Genomic DNA, 18199 nt, shown 5'->3' with positions numbered 1-18199 from the left:
CATTTACTCCTTCAGGTCTAGGAACCAATTCCCATACTTCATTCCTCTTGAATTGGCCTAACTCCTCTTGCATTGCATTGATCCATAACTCATCAGTCAAGGCTTCCTTGATATTTCTGAGTTCAATCTTTGACACAAAACAACCATGTGAGATCACTTCCATTGATCTAGTGGTGACTCCTTTATCTGGATCTCCTATGATAAGATCTTTGGGATGATCCTTCTGAATTCTGATAGAGGGTCCCTTGTTGATTTTGTCATCTTCAGGTTCAGCTTGAGGAGGTTCTTCTTCCTTATTTTTGTCTGATAAGTCAACTGGAGAATCATTCAGAGATGTCTCAACATCGTCTGTGACATCCGTCTGTTGGTCATCAACCATAACATTAATAGATTCCATCAATACATTACTTCTGGAATTAAAGACCCTGTAAGCTCTGCTGTTTGTTGAATAGCCCAGAAATATTCCTTCATCACTTTTGGGATCCATCTTCCTTGTTTGCTCACAATCAACTAGGATATAACATTTGCTACCAAACACATGGAAGTATTTGACTGTGGGTTTTCTTCCTTTCCAGACTTCATAAAGGGTTGTGGGAGTTCCTTTCTTTAATGTCACTCTGTTGTGAACATAGCAGGCTGTGTTCATGGCTTCAGCCCAAAAATGATAGGGCAATTTATTAGCATGAATCATAGCTCTGGCTGATTCTTGAAGAGTCCTATTTTTTCTTTCCACCACACCATTTTGCTAGGGAGTGATGGGAGATGAGAACTCATGATGAATTCCTTCTGAAGAGCAGAATTCAGCAAATTTATTGTTCTCAAACTCCTTCCCATGATCACTTCTAATTTTGACAACAGGACTTTCTTTTTCCCTTTGAAGTTTCAAACAAAGCTCCTTAAAGACTTCAAATACATCAGATTTTTCTCTAATAAAACTGATCCAGGTGTATCTGGAGAAATCATCCACCACCACATATGCATATTTTTTCCCACCAAGGCTTTCTACTTACATGGGTCCCATCAAGTCCATATGAAGTAGTTCCAGGACTTTGGTAGTTGTGTCATGTCTGAGCCTCTGGTGTAACATCCTTTTTTGTTTTCCAATCTGACATTCTCCACAGATTTTCCCCTCATCAATCTTTAAGTTGGGAATTCCTCTAACAGCTTCAACTGATATGATCCTTTTCGTACCTTTAAGGTGCAGATGGCCCAATCTTTGATGCCATATCTTCACTTCTTCTTTTTTGGCTAAGGTACACATTGAAGAGTATCCAATTTCTTGAGAGCTCCACATGTAGCAGTTGTCTTTGGACCTAACTCCCTTCATGATTACTTTATTTTCTTTGTTAGTAATCAGACATTCAGTTTTGGTGAAGTTTACATTCAAACCTTGATCACACAGTTGACTGATGCTTATAAGATTAGCAGTTAATCCCTTAACAAGTAGGACATCATCAAGGTCAGGAATTCCAGGGCAATCCAGCCTACCCATTCCCTTGATTTCACCATTTGCACCATCACCAAAGGTAACATAACTCATGGCATGAGGATGAAGTTTAGTTAGCAGATTTTTGTTCCTAGTCATATGTCTGGAGCAACCACTGTCAAAATACCAATCTTCTTTGGCTGAAACTCTGAGGGACCCATTGCTTTTTGTTGACAAACTTGTGATGCTTGGACCTTGATTGGTGTTGAGACTGAACAGGGCCAGGATAGCCACATAGCTTATAGCAGAAGGGCTTCAGGTGGTCAAATTTTCCACAGTATTGGCATTTCCATCTTTGATGCTTCCCTTTTTGCTGTTGTGACATCTGATGTGACATCTCAGGTTTGCTTTTAACATGGCTGCACTTAGGTTTGGATTTTGGTTTGCAACCAGTGTAACTACACTCAGCCTTGAATTCAATGCCAGATTTGTTTCCTGTTATTTGGCCAGTCTGGAGAATCTTGTCTAAGATGGCAAATCCATTGTTAAGCATTCTTACATACTTAGTCATCTCATCTAGTTTGGAATTCAAGAATACAACTTCAATCTTTAATTTTGAGATGGTTTCCACAAGCTTTTCCTTTTCATTTTCCAGCAGAGCTATCACTTTCTTCTGGCTTTCAACTTGTCTGCACACTCCTGCACTTATGTGGCACAACTCTTTAAGGGTTCTTTCATCATCAATTGACTCTTCCTTAGACCATCATCTTCCTGTCAATGCAGTCACATGGTTTGTAGCTTCTTCTGTTTCACTTTCATCAGACCAAGAGGCCACAAGACTCCTCTTTTGTTTCTTGAGGTAGGTCCCACACTCAGTTTTAATATGACCATACCCATTACATTCATAACACTGAACTTCTTGTGGCTTTTCTTCAGACTTTGGTTTCTTACCAAAGTTGTTGGATTTACTGATGTCAGATGTGATGTTCTTGACATTGCCATTTGCTCTCACATCTACCTTTTTTATCAGTCTGTTGAACTGTCTTCCCAGCATTGCTATCTCATTTTCCAGGTCTTCATCAATATCTTGACCACCTTCCTCATCTTCCTCTTCAGTGTTTGACATAAATGCTATGATATTGGCTTTCTTTTCAGCTCCATCACATATTCCCATCTCAAATGTTTGGAGGGATCCAATTAGCTCATGAACTCTCATATTTGAGATGTCTTGAGATTCTTCTATGGCTGTTACTTTCATAGCAAATCTCTTGGGGAGTGATCTGAGTATTTTTCTTACTAACTTTTCATCTGACATCTTCTTACCCAAGGCTCTAGAGGCATTGGCAATTTCAAGGATACTCATGTAGAATTCATGAATATTTTCATTTTCTTTCATCCTCAAGTTTTCAAACTTGGTGGTGAGTGTCATACCCCAAAATTTGCCCGTTAATATTACAAGGCATTTTTCAAGGCACTCCAACTTATTTTTCAAGACATTGACCTTAAAGGAACGAAGACCCAGCTCACAAATGGCCCAATCCAGAAAATGGCCCAAACTGGCATGCTCGCTAGGCGAGCAAATCCTTCGCCTAGCGAACCCTTCGCTACAATACTCGCCTAGCGAAGCTTGCGAATACCAGAAAATTCTGGGCTTCATTCTGAGCCCATTAGGTCACAATAAACCATTATAAATACCAACATTTCAGTCAAGAAAAGAAAAACGAGGACGAAAACAGAAGGAGACGAACCGGAACCCTAGCAATCAAACCTTGGAGGCTAACCAAGAGGATTCAGAGCAACCCTGAAGGAAACCCTGAAGGCAACTCATCTGCCCAAAAGGTTACCTCCGCCTAACTCAATCCGATACCAAAAGTGACCTGCCAATTCAACGGTGCAATTCGATTGCTAACAGGTTTGCGCATCACTACTGTTTTATGCTTCCAATCTGTAATCTCTGAATACATAATGCATCATGATTGAATTTCTAGATATGTAATTAGAGTTTGCATGTGAGTTTAAATGTGCCTGAATATCCTGAATGTTTGACCATGTTATTTCTGTAATTGAATGCCATAGGGCGTGCAACATGCTGAGATCGTACTGTTCTGGAATTCAAAACCCGCAGCCGCTCGCTAGCACATCGCTAAGCGAGCATGTAGCGAGCATTCGCTAAGCCTTCGCTAGGCGAGGCAGAGGCGAACGTGACAGTCGCTAATATTTTGGTTGTTCTGTTCTATGCTTATCTGATCTGTTCTATTTTAATCATGCGTTATTTTGCCTGACATTCCTACTGCTGTGTTTCTTTTGCGGTGTAATCCTCGATTGCACCCCCATTTGGTATTCTGACCTGTTTGCTGAATATTGTAAGGACTCACATACTCCCGAAGAGGGTAGCTTGCTAGGTATCCCACTTTATTTGTGGGATACCCTTGTGGAGATTCATCCTATTTATTTAATTGATTTTAATGTGGAGATTCCTCCTAATTACTTAATTAACATGGACCTAATTACGTAATTGATTACAACTACCTAATCGATCGTAAAATATTGCCTTTAAATATATGATCTTGGACCTCTCTTTGTTACCCTACGACTACGGTATTATGGTCATGTCCCGCGAATGTGGGGATACACTTAGCAAAGACCCTTCGGTTAAATCATCATGTCCCTATAAAATAAATCATAGTCCCTCGGACGTTGCCTGCGAATATATGATTTTGTCCCTCGATGACCCTTCGTTGTAGCCTACAGTTAAATGATGATCGTCCCTTCGAATGCTAAGGTATCCTTACAAATGTTGCCTTCAATGACCGATCGATGACCCTACGATGTTCCTTTTACATCCAAAGGATAAAACTACTTACTTCTCAATAGTAAGGATAGTTTTACCCTCATAAGGATAGGAAATGCCCATAAAGGCCTTGGGTAGGTATGACCCTTAATTGCTGATTCACAACCTAAAATATTTTTCACACCCCACACCTTTCAAAACATCTTTTAGAAAATCACCACTTGGTATACATTCATACTAGAATCATTACCGAGTTATATTTTTCTAAACAACTTTCAAAACTAAACGAGATAACCACTTTGTATACATTCATACAAGAATCATTACAAAGTTAAATTCTCTTTTCAAAACATTTTCTAAACAATTCACAACCACTTTTTCCAGCCAAACATAAGTGATCAAGCAATTAAGAGCCCATGGATAACCATGGATACAAAGGGTGCTAACACATTCCCTTTGTATAATGTACCTCCCGAACCCAAAATCTAATTAAGGTCTTTCCTGTTCTTTTCCACCTTTCCTTATTGGATAAAAGAAAAGTCGGTGGCGACTCTTGCTATCCGCGACATTTGCTTTCCAAAGCAAAAAACCCAAAGTCAGTTCACCGTATGACAGAACTGGCGACTCTGCTGGGGAGCCTTAAAAAGAGAGGTTACCTTAAAAAAAAGATCACTTATTCAAATTGTCTGATTTACTTTTAAGGGATTGCTTGGGTATTTTATGCTTGAGTGAAAGATCCTACACCCGGATCTAGTGTACCTTAGGTAAGTAGCAAAAGATCATCGCGACTATCCGGCGTATACTGGAATGGTCAAAATGATGGCTACGGTTAATGTGACACTTTGGATGTCCTGATGTTCCTCATGTTTACTTGAGGAAAAATTTGGCTTCCGCGTGGTGTCATCAAAGCATTAACTAGACCTTTAGAACCCTAATTGACTCATCCTAGCCATTAGAAAGTAGTGAGATAACTGACTTCGGTTCCGACTGAGGTTGGTTGAGACTCGATACTACACTCTTTGAGATTGGACTTTAGGGAAGCTTCGGTCAACCACTTGGTGTTGCACTGAAGTGGACTTAAAGGAAGGTCAATGATTTGAGATCCTTCTAGAACCCGGTTACTATTCTAGGACAGGTTGAACCAACCAAACTTCAGTGGGGAGGGTACTTACCTATGGAAATGGAGGTTGGTCACGAAACTAATAGTGTAATGGACTAATAGGCGAGCTAATAGTGTAATGGACTCAAGGCGAGTGAGGTTGGTCACGACACTAATAGTGTAATGGACTCAAGGCGAGCTACATGAGCAAATGTTTCATCAAAGTCTACTCCTTCAACTTGATTATATCCTTGAGCTACTAATCTGGCTTTGTTTTTAGTAACAACCCCTTGTTCATCAGGTTTATTCTTATATACCCACTTTGTTCCTATGACATTTACTCCTTCAGGTCTAGGAACCAATTCCCATACTTCATTCCTCTTGAATTGGCCTAACTCCTCTTGCATTGCATTGATCTTGAACTCATCAGTCAAGACTTCCTTGATATTTCTGGGTTCAATCTTTGACACAAAACAGCCATGTGAGATTACTTCCATTGATCTAGTGGTGACTCCTTTATCTGGATCTCCTATGGTAAGATCTTTGGGATGATCCTTCTGAATTCTGATAGAGGGTCCCTTGTTGATTTTGTCATCTTCAGGTTCAGCTTGAGGAGGTTCTTCTTCCTTATTTTTGTCTGAGAAGTCAACTGGAGAATCATTCAGAGATGTCTCAACATCGTCTGTGACATCCGTCTGTTGGTCATCAACCACAACATTAATGGATTCCATCAATACATTACTTCTGGAATTAAAGACCCTGTAAGCTCTGCTGTTTGTTGAATAGCCCAGAAATATTCCTTCATCACTTTTTGGATCCATCTTCCTTCTTTGCTCATAATCAGCCAGGATATATCATTTGCTACCAAACACATGGAAGTATTTGACTGTGGGTTTTCTTCCTTTCCAGACTTCATAAAGGGTTATGGAAGTTCCTTTCTTTAATGTCACTCTGTTGTGAACATAGCAGGTTGTGTTCATGGCTTCAGCCCAAAAATGATAGGCCAATTTCTTAGCATGAATCATAGCTCTGGCTGATTCTTGAAGAGTCCTATTTTTTCTTTCCACCACACCATTTTGCTGGGGAGTGATGGGAGATGAGAACTCATGAAGAATTCCTTTTGAAGAGCAAAATTCAGCAAATTTGTTGTTCTCAAACTCCTTCCCATGATCACTTCTAATTTTGACAACAGGACTTTCTTTTTCCCTTTGAAGTTTCAAACAAAACTCCTTAAAGACTTCAAATACATCATATTTTTCTCTAATAAAACTGATCCAGGTGTATCTGGAGAAATCATCCACCACCACATATGCATATTTCTTCCCACCAAGGCTTTCTACTTACATGGGTCCCATCAAGTCCATATGAAGTAGTTCCAGGACTTTGGTAGTTGTGTCATGTCTGAGCCTCTGGTGTTTGAAGAGTATCCAGTTTCTTGAGAGCTCCACGTGTAGCAGTTGTCTTTGGACCTAACTCCCTTCATGATTACTTTATTTTCTTTGTTAGTAATCAGACATTCAGTTTTGGTGAAGTTTACATTCAGACCTTGATCACACAGTTGACTGATGCTTATAAGATTAGCAGTTAATCCCTTAACAAGTAGGACATCATCAAGGTCAGGAACTCCAGGGCAATCCAGCCTACCCATTCCCTTGATTGCACCCTTTGCACCATCACCAAAGGTAACATAACTCATGGCATGAGGATGAAGTTCAGTTAGCAGATTTTTGTTCTCAGTCATATGTCTGGAGCAACCATTGTCAAAATACCAATCTTCTTTGGCTAAAACTCTGAGGGAAGTGTGAGCTATTAGACTTGTGACCTTTGTCTTAGGAACCCATTGCTTTTTGTTGACAGTCTTGTGATGCTTGGACCTTGATTGGTGTTGAGACTGAACAGGGCCAGGATAGCCACATAGCTTATAGCAGAAGGGCTTCAGGTGGCCAAATTTTCCATAGTATTGGCATTTCCATCTTTGATGTTTCCCTTTTTGCTGTTGTGACATCTGATGTGACATCTCAGGTTTGCTTTTAACATGGCTGCACTTAGGTTTGGATTTTGGTTTGCAACCAATGTAACTGCACTCAACCTTAAATCCAATGCCAGATTTGTTTCCTGTTATTTGGCTAGTCTGGAGAATCTTGTCTAAGATGGCAGATCCATTGTTAAGCATTCTTACATACTTAGTCAGCTCATCTAGTTTGGAATTCAAGAATACAACTTCAATCTTTAATTTTGAGATGGTTTCCACAAGCTTTTCCTTTTCATTTTCCAGTTGAGCTATCACTTTCTTCTGGCTTTCAACTTGTCTGCACACTCCTGCACTTCTGTGGCACAACTCTTTAAGGGTTCTTTCATCATCAATTGACTCTTCCTTAGACCCCCATCTTCCTGTCAATGCAGTCATATGGTTTGTAGCTTCTTCTGTTTCACTTCCATCAGACCAAGAGGCCAAAAGACTCCTCTTTTGTTTCTTGAGGTAGGTCCCACACTCAGTTTTAATATGACCATACCCATTACATTCATAGCACTAACCTTCTTTGGGCTTTTCTTCAGACTTTGGTTTCTTACCAAAGCTGTTGGATTTACTGATGTCAGATGTGATGTTCTTGACATTACCATTTGCTCTCACATCTACCTTTTTTATCAGTCTGTTGAACTGTCTTCCCAGCATTGCTATCTCATTTGCCAGGTCTTCATCAATATCTTGACCACCTTCCTCATCTTCCTCTTCAGTGTTTGACATAAATGCTAAGCTCTTGGCTTTCTTTTCAGCTCCATCACATATTCCCATCTCAAATGTTTAGAGGGATCCAATTAGCTCATCAACTCTCATATTTGAGATGTCTTGAGATTCTTCTATTGCTATTACTTTCATAGCAAATCTCTTGGAGAGTGATCTGAGTATTTTTCTTACTAACTTTTCATCTGACATCTTCTTACCCAAGGCTCCAGAGGCATTGGCAATTTCAAGGATACTCATGTAGAATTCATGAATATTTTCATCTTCTTTCATCCTCAAGATTTCAAACTTGGTGGTGAGCAGCTGTAGTCTAGACATTTTCACTCTAGAGGTGCCTTCATGAGTGGTTTTGAGAATGTCCCAAGCATCTTTAGCTACTTCACAAGTGTTTACTAATCTGAAGATGTTCTTGTCCACTCCATTGAAGATGGCATTCAATGCTTTAGAATTTCCAAGGGCTATGTCGTCCTCCTCCTTGGACCATTGTTCTTCAGGCTTTTTCTCAACAGTGGCTTCTCCTTCTTTAGTGACTACAGGGTGCACCCAGCCTGTCAATGCAGCCTTCGAAGCCTTGTTATCAAGAGATTTTAGCAAGGCTATCATTCGAGGTTTCCAATAGTCATAGTTAGAACCATCCAAAATTGGTGGCCTGTGAAAAATTCTCTATCTCTCTCCATTGTACCAGAAAGTATTGCCCTTAGATCTCACCCAGAACCAGAGCAGGATGCCTGCTCTGATACCAATTGAAATTCTGGTATCAGATATAAGATGTCGAAGATAATGTCACGACACTAATATCTGTTAACACACAATGGATAAAATAATACAGAATGGTAAAGCAAATAACGCAAGTAATTGTTAACCCAGTTCGGTGCAACTCACCTACGTCTGGGGGCTACCAAGCCAAGAAGGAAATTCACTAAAATAGAATTAGTTCAAAGCCTCTCCGTACACTTCAACAAGTTACAATCTTTCTCACCTAGTCTCTACCCGTGCAATTTCTACCTAAGCACTCTTAGATATGAGAACCCACTCACTTCCCTACAATCACACACCAGTGATTTTAAACAACAATCCCTTGTGAAAAGAAAATACTTTTCAATTACACACTCTTGATTTTACTTCACAGTTTTAATCAAGAAGACACACTCTTGATCTTGCTTCACAGCTCTGATCAAGAAGACACACACTATTGCTTAACAACTTTAGAGTGACAAATTACAACCACAAATCAGTCCAATTTAATCATCAATGGATGACTTGAATGACCTACAAGTCTCACGACTAAACAGACACAAACCCTAGCTCTCTCTCTATATTTCGCTCAGTATTGGTTGTGTGTTCAAACAGGTTTTCTAAGTCCCTTTTTATAGAAGCATCCAGTTGGGCCTGGACATCTTGAAAACCCTAAATCTATTTTCCAATCAAATCTTTTTATAACAGCTGGTTAGATCTCCTTGGAAAATAAGTAAATCTGGTTGTAATCCATGATTGAATGCGCCAGCTAATCATATCTTCAATCATACAAAGATTACCATTAATTGTGCAATCACAAAACACCAGACATTCGTACTGAATGTTCTGTGTACAGGATGTCATGACATCGAGTCTGACATCCTGGAAAAATCCTGCATAATCCAATAAATCCTTTTATAACTTCCAGCAGGTACAGCCATATCAGATGCCATGACCTTGTGTATGTCATCTGAAACAATCCTGCATGAACACGTCTTTCATTTAAGCTCCAGCAGGTACATCCAATATCAGAAGCCATGGCTTTGTATGTGGCATTCAGAAACAATCCTGCATGAACATGTTCTTAAACTCCAGCAGGTACATAGGATATCTCATGTTAAGATATTACACATAACATCTTGTGAACACTCTTTATTTTACCAAAATTGCTGCCAACACTTAGAATCAACAAACTCCCCCTTTGGCAAATTTTGGCTAAAACATATATCTATCCTTTTTGTTCACAAGGTAAACTATCAGCAGTTAAACAACATAACAGTAGTTTAATCAGCAGCAGAAGCAAAACAATTATTAGCTATGGCTACTAGTAATGCACACATGCACAAGGGTACTTCTCCTCCCCCTAAATCTGTGCAACAGAAACAAAATTACTAGTTATGGATGCAACTAGTAAGACACACAAATGCACAAGGGTACTCCTTCTCCCCCTAAATCTGTTCACACAACAAACAATCTCCATGAACATAACAGCTACTATAACTCCAGCACCTGTACCAGCCAGAATGTCATTCTGACATCTACTTCAACAACAACACCTGTGCACCATATCAGACATCCTCTTTGACATCTGTAAACAGAATAACATTCTGTTTTAATACCTGTGCACTTCCTTTAAAAATAGTTGTCCTCCAGCTATATATATCTCACCATTTCCACAACAGCTTCCATATCAACATCAACGCTTCTTCTCCCCTTTTTAGTCAAAATTGACCAAAGGGGGCCTTTTTCAATAACACTTCAATCTTTCAAACATCAGCATCAGAATAGCTTCCAGCCACACAGTCTAGTCCTTGCCACAACACAGTTTACCCAGTCAGAAATATCCTCTGGGATAACCACAAACTCCTTTACTTGCTATAGGTTCTCATGAACACAAATCCCTAACTTCCCCCTTAAACATTCAAATTGATTGGCATCCAAAGCTTTAGTGAAAATGTCTGCTAATTGCTTTTCAGTAGTAACATGCTCCAGAGTTATGATCTTCTCTTCTACAAGTTCTCTGATGAAGTGATGAGGAATGTCGAAGATAATGTCACGACACTAATATCTGTTAACACACAATGGTAAAGCAAATAACACAAGCAATTGTTAACCCAGTTCGGTGCAACTCACCTACGTCTGGGGGCTACCAAGCCAAGAAGGAAATTCACTAAAATAGAATTAGTTCAAAGACTCTCCGTACACTTCAACAAGTTACAATCTTTCTCACCTAGTCTCTACCCGTGCAATTTCTACCTAAGCACTCTTAGATATGAGAACTCACTCACTTCCCTACAGTCACACACCAGTGATTTTAAACAACCGTCCCTTGTGAAAAGAAAATACTTTTCAATTACACACTCTTGATTTTACTTCACAGTTTTAATCAAGAAGACACACTCTTGATCTTGCTTCACATCTCTGATCAAGAAGACACACACTCTTGCTTAACAGCTTTAGAGTGACAAATTACAACCATAAATCAGTCCAATTCAATCATCAATGGATGACTTGAATGACCTACAAGTCTCACGACTAAATAGACACAAACCCTAGCTCTCTCTCTATATTTCGCTTAGTATTGGTTGTGTGTTCAAACAAGTTTTCTAAGTCCCTTTTTATAGAAGCATCTAGTTGGGCTTGGACATCTTGAAAACCCTAAATCTATTTTCCAATCAAATCTTTTTATAACAGCTGGTTAGATCTCCTTGGAAAATAAGTAAATCTGGTTGTAATCCATGATTGAATGCGCCAGCTAATCATATCTTCAATCATACAAAGATTGTCATTAATTGTGCAATCACAAAACACCAGACATTCATACTGAATGTTCTGTGTACAGGATGTCATGACATCGGGTCTGACATCCTGAAAAAATCCTGCATAATCCAATAATTCCTTTTATAACTTCCAGCAGGTACATCCATATCAGATGCCATGACCTTGTGTATGTCATCTGAAACAATCCTGCATGAACATATCTTTCATTTAAGCTCCAGCAGGTACATACAATATCAGAAGCCATGACATTATATGTGGCATTCTGAAACAATCCTGCATGAACATGTTCTTGAACTCCAGCAGGTACATAGGATATCTCATGTTAAGATATCACAAATAACATCTTGTGAACACTCTTTGTTTTACCAAAATTGCTGCCAACACTTAGAATCAACAAATCTCTTGTGTTATTTTACTACTTTTTGTATTGTTTTATTACTGTCATTCTGGTTCAAGAAATTGAATAAGTTGTCTTAACATTTGTCCCTTTATTGTAATTAGAAAAAGAATTAGTAGAAAAACTAAATTAAAGGTTTTTTCCGTGTCTGATATCAAATTTTAAACTTTAGAAGTTTTAAATCTCTTTTAAAAATAGTTATTTTTTATTTAATTTAGAAAATACTTTTTTATTTCAAAAATAAAAAATCTGAATTTTTTAAGTCAAATATTATTTTCTCTCTTTGGGTATTTCGATATTTCTACTTTTATAATAAATTACGTATGAAAACAGAATTTTCTAAACTTAAAAATATTATCCTTACAAATTTATTATAGAGTTCCATCAATATGATAATTTATGACATACGTAATAAAATTCAACAAATTAATTATAGAGTTCCATCAATATGATAGTTTATGACATACGTAATAAAATTCAACAAATTAATTGAATCTAGAAATTGCATAAAAATGAAAGTTTGAATAAAATAAATGCTTCGAAGAAATACTATTGATTCGGTTCAATGTTGAACTTGAAATGATAATACAGGAATTGAAAATAAAGCAACTGAATGTAAAGGACAACAAAGAAATAACTCTTGCATATGCAAAAAAATTAAAGATAATTTTGCTTTAAATATAATACTAGTACAAAACTTAAATGATCAGAAACTCCGTCACTGGGTAACAGTCTGCCCGTCATAGTGTCTAAACATGACCTCTTTATTTTTTTTCTTCTTACTTCGAGTGGCCGACGGTTTTCACTTGATGGTCCATGACACGGTAAAAGTAAAAAAAAAATAAATTGTAAAATTGCGTACTATCACTTAGTAAATAAAAAGTATACTAGAAAGAAACATTTTTATAAAATTTAAATTGAAATTGCAAACGATCCTCAAGTACATATGATTAATCAACAAGAGAAAAAGAAAAAGAAAGCTGGAGTAATGAAACAGAGACGACACACATACACATATGCTATATGTGGTTATTTCGTAGAATGTTTTTTCCTCCTAGTGGATAAGTTGGAGCAGTGGTTCCAGGCTTGGGAATTGACCCAAATGGCTGGTTTCCTTCGTAATACTCCACATGTGGCTGCTGAGTACCATAATAATGTGCTTGTTTGGTGCTTAGCTTCTCCGCAGCATGCTTGGCTTTAGCATCATGTAGCTCCATCTTGGCTTTAGCTTCCTTAGCTTTTGCACGTTCATGTGCTATCACTTCCTCCTCCTTTGTTCTTGCCCTTGCTTTCTCTGCCTGTATTATTATTATCATCATCATCATAAATAACTATCATATTCTAATACTTTAAACATGAATGGATTTGATATATAAAAGAAGAGACCTTCTCGTCAACTTTGGCTTTATAGATGTTGGCTTGCTCCTTGGCAGCACTAGCCTTGTTTTTTAGTTTCTCCATTGTAGACTGCATTTCTCTCTATTTATCTCTTCTTCTAAGATAAGTAATAAGTTTGAAGTTGGAAGTGTTCAACGAACATAGAAGCTGGTAGTATTATGTGATGGACTATTTATATGCATTCTTGTCCATGAAAGATTGGATAAAAACGAAATTAGATATAACAAATAAATCCTAAATGTTCTACATAAAAGGCAATGGAATCTTGGCACCACTTGTTAAACATGCAGAGCTGTTCCATCCACTGTCTGCCACGAATGTCTAAGAGTGTTATAAAACACTAGATGTGAGTAATTGGTCATTAACGGCGAGGATTGATTAGTTCGACAAACAAAAATTTACGATGTTCTGTTGTAAAACAAGAATCTTTTTAATAATAAAAGAATCTGTTCTAAAATAAGAATTCTTTTATGTTTTTAATACAATATTAATTAATTTTATCAATCTTATCTTTAATAAATTGTCTAACTACATGATATTATACATTTATGACAATCAAAAAGAATTCTAAATACTAAATTTTCATAATCTTAAGAATTTACCTTCTCGGTTAATCTATCTTAAACTCTTTACCATCATAATCAATCTCCTTTTTAATTATAGAATTAATTCTTATTATTTAATTTTATTATTATTGTTGAATTTAATATTTTTATTTGTATTATTGGTATCTTTATTCAATTTTAATGTTGTATTTTTTTTTCTTTGCATTTGCATTTATTGTTATTTGATTTAGGTGATTTTCCTAAATGTTTAGAACTCATTATTTTGTATTTATGTTAAGACTAATACTTTAATATAGTTTTGAATATGAATTGATGACTATATATTAATAATTTTGTATTACCACACATTAGAAAAAAATTATTTTTACTCTAAATAAATTTGATTATTGGATATTTTGAATTTTTGAGTTTGATTATGGTATGTGTATTAATTATTTTTTTAGATTTTGTAAAAGTTGTTTTAAATATTTTATAATCATAATTTTATGTTAATTAATTTTTATTTTTTCTTTATATATTGGATCAACATTTGTAGGGTTATATAGTCAAATTCATCCAAAATAAAGTCAAAAATATGGATTAGATCGATTAATTAGATGAATATGAGTTTAAAAATTAAAAAATTATTAAGAAAATCTGGTTTTGGATAAAACTGAACTCAAATCCAAAAAACCATTGACCCATTAATCAAATATTTGATTTTTTTTAAATAACCAATTTTTTCAAAAAAAAAATCGAAAATAACCAATTTTTCAAAAAAAAAAAAAAACCAAGTTTGGCAGAGGATGCGTCAGATGAATTAGCGCACCCCCATATCAATAAGAGTAGACGTCAGTAGCATTGATGCACATGCATTGGGCCTCATGAGGAGGTGCCAATGCCTCTGACGCCTGAGTGCATTTTGCATGGTGGGCGCCAATTCATCTGGCGCCTGCATGTGATGGTCATGTGGGCGCCAATTCATCTGACGCCCACGTGGTTTGTCCAATAGATGTTCCGTTTCTATAAATACAACGCCTTGTATATAATTATTTTCACTCAAATTCATCTCCTAATACCATAAGTTGTCTAGTTCAATCATCATTTTCAATTCTCTCTGTTTCAACAATGTCTGCATACATTCAGAAACGAAATGCTGATGTAATATTTTCTGTTGTTGGGGCTCCGATACAGGTTCGACTTTGGAACACAGATACGTTTGAACGTCTTAATCGGACGTTGTACAATTGGTTAGAGGGAGAAATTTGAGAGGGTGAACGGATTAGAAGAATACAATGGCTTCTGTCCACGTTCAACCAACACAGAGAAGTGCGCGAATGGGTGGATATTAAGACCGACCAAGACGCTCGTAGGATGATGCATTACATGTTCAAAATTGTTTTGATGGTTGTAATCGCATAATTTTTGTATTCTATTTGTTTTAATTGTTTGTGTTATTTTTTATGTAATGGTATTTTCGTCATAGACATCTACTATGAAATAAATTTAGTTTTTCATATATTGCAACAAAGGTACTATGAAATAAATTTAGTTTTTCATATATAGCAACAGAGGTACATCTGAATTTATCTGGTTGTGCTCATTCCAACACTAGGACAGTTATTACGATTGTGACCTGGTTGACGGGATGAACTACATAGTCTAACCATTTTGTTCCCCATATCCATTTCAGTTCAAATCCGGGTGCTGTTAGGGAGACCCTTTTTCTTCCTTCGTATAACTTCGTTGTGTCAGACGATGTCCCCTTGATATTCTGGCCAATAATCCTCTTTTTCCACTACCGAAAAACTAATTTTATAAACATTTGAAAGGCTGAAGACTTTGTAAACTTTAGATAGAAAGTAGGATGGATCCCTTCGAACCTTTGAACACGCCGCAATGACATGGGAGCAGGGGGTACGAAAGGCTTGGAACCTTCCGCACTCGCATCAACCTCTATCTAGTTCGACTCTGTATTGTCCCATTGGCATGCCCTTATTGTGATCCATGGACTCGGCGTCACTAAACCAACCTTTAATTCTGTCAAATACCATAATCACGTGTGTGTTTGCTTTGCCAGCTTCATGTCTGATGAATTTCATTGAAGCATCACTGAACAACTGTTCAGATTGTAACACTGGACTCCATTTTGAGCGTCTGGTTTCAAACAACGCTCCTAGCCTGAAATATGTAGCCTGCACCAAAGCGGTTATTGGTAGGTTACAGATGCCTTTGAAGACAGAGTTTATTGATTCCACAAGATTTATTGTCATGTGGCCCCAACGCTGACCGTTATCGTATGCCCTAGTCCACTTCTCCAATGGAATACTATCGATCCACCGTACCGCATCTTCGTTCGACAATCTTATTTCCTCGCGGTAGTGTTTGAAAGAAGGTTCTGATAATGCATAACCTGCATTGACAACCTTCTTACGCAACGTCTTATCTTTGATTTCCCGTATGAAATTCTGAGCAATATGTCTAATACAAAACACATGCGTCGAAGGAGGATTTTGCCAGCCATTGTCAATGTTATTATATGCACTGATGATTGAGGGGTGTCTATCAGAGATCAAACACAACTTAGGTTGAGGTGCAACGTGCAATCAGAGATTTCTTAGGAAAAAACTCCATCCCTTAGCAGTCTCCCCTTCAACTAGGGCAAAGGCGATTGGAAAAATATTGATGTTCCCATCTTGTGTCACTGCCATCAATAACATTCCTTTGTATTTTACATACAATCATGTACCATCAATTTGTATAATTGGTTTGCAGAAAGAAAAACCTATGATACATGGTTGATACGCCCAGAATAGACGGTGAGATATTCTATTTCCAACAACACACGTACCATCTGGTGTATAGGCGGGCAATGTTTCCAGCTTGACAATTATCCCGGGAGCATATTGTTTTAGAGCCAACAGGTATTTTGGAAGTTATTTTAAAGACTCCTCCCAATTGCCAAACACTTTTTCAACAACTTTTGTTCTAGCTATCCATGCCTTCCTATATGATGGAGTGTACTCGTACTCTGCCCTAATATGTGAGATTATTGTACTCATCTTTAACGAAGGATTATCGCCAATGACAGATAATATTTCATCGCATATTAGCTGAGAGCTTAGTTTACGATGATCCTGCATTGGGTTTGTCAGCACGCATGTGTGATCTGGACCCATTGATCCAATCTCCCAAGACTCGCTCCTCTTTCGGTACGAAGCTGACAATCTAAAAAGGAAGTGCTCATTCGGACAATAAACTTTAAACCTCGATGCGTCAGTTCTGTCAACTCTGAAATCAGCTGATAGTTGCATGTGGAATTTCTTAATGGCTTTTACACATTCCTCTTTTGTGCGAAATGTGTCTCCTTGTTTCAGAGATCCTTGCATTTGCACGTAAGGATTGTACCATACATCTGCCGAAGGTTCATCTGAACCCAAATTTAACCTTGTCATGTGTTGGGGTGGGCAATATACATGACTTGCTGGTATTGACTCCTCTTCCTCTTCAGAGTTCACCATCGAATCAACCATGATCTCAGGTTCCTCTTCTTCTTCATCTGGAACATTCACCTTAGCTTGTTCGTCATCAGTCTCACAAAACACTTGTGACTGATCAATGTACTAAGACTCCTGTTGTTGATGTGGTAATATATACAACTCTATATCGTTGTAACCGGATTGTTCGTGACTGCCAAACATATGATGAACATCATCATCATCTCGAATCTTTTTCTGATAAAATTTTACCTGGTTTTCTGCAAACCAAATCGAATTTTTATAGATGATCTGACCCATATTATTGCACTGCAATTTCTTTTCTATTCTTTGTTTCAGATGTGAAAAATTTGATCGTCTATTTATTGTAAACTGAGTCACCTTTGTGTTTCGAAAACAAAAACCGAACAACTGATGATCAAATATTTCACCTTCGACATGGGCATTGATCATGTAATGTTGTGTGGAAGACATTATGTTGAAATATTAAATATGTATATAGTTTGAATGGAATTGGAATTTAATGCATTGCTAAGTTGTTCATTTGCACATCATAAATAGCTTGGTCATTGGTGAGTTGGTCGTTGCATTGATAACTTGGCCATTGTCTGTACAGACTTGACGATGCATGCAGTAGAATCAATCTAGCACACAGAGAAAAGATTGAAAAGAATACACATGCGCCAGGGAATCAAAGAATCTCTGAGCTTTATGCCCTAAGATTCCAACCTAGGCGCCCATTCCCTAGGCGCCATAAAGTAACTAAGGCGCCAAAGGGTTGGGCGCC

At 37.5% G+C, this 18199-nt stretch overlaps 1 protein-coding gene across 1 annotated transcript; it reads right to left on the bottom strand.

The window, feature by feature from the left end:
* Positions 1-12857: 12857 nt before the first annotated feature.
* LOC127074311 (late embryogenesis abundant protein 6) lies at positions 12858-13538 on the bottom strand. Its single transcript, XM_051015624.1, has 2 exons — positions 13359-13538; positions 12858-13270 (listed from the first exon to the last, which is right to left on the bottom strand). The coding sequence occupies exons 1-2, from the start codon at positions 13443-13445 to the stop codon at positions 12992-12994; spliced, it is 366 nt and encodes a 121-aa protein (XP_050871581.1). The 5' UTR covers positions 13446-13538; the 3' UTR covers positions 12858-12991.
* Positions 13539-18199: the final 4661 nt, after the last annotated feature.

Source organism: Lathyrus oleraceus, chromosome 4 (assembly GCF_024323335.1).
Source record: "Lathyrus oleraceus cultivar Zhongwan6 chromosome 4, CAAS_Psat_ZW6_1.0, whole genome shotgun sequence".
NCBI lineage: Eukaryota > Viridiplantae > Streptophyta > Magnoliopsida > Fabales > Fabaceae > Lathyrus > Lathyrus oleraceus.
The sequence above is the reverse complement of the archived record's forward strand: the minus strand, read 5'-3'. Positions and strand labels throughout refer to the sequence as shown.

What these genes read in the sequence shown, in the direction of transcription:
- LOC127074311 (XM_051015624.1), bottom strand. Translation starts at nt 13,445, where the DNA reads ATGCAGTCTACAATGGAGAAACTAAAAAACAAGGCTAGTGCTGCCAAG. An exon ending in AAGCCAAAGTTGACGAGAAG is followed by an intron (nt 13,271 to 13,358) that starts GTCTCTTCTTTT and finishes ATAATAATACAG; the next exon opens with GCAGAGAAAGCAAGGGCAAG.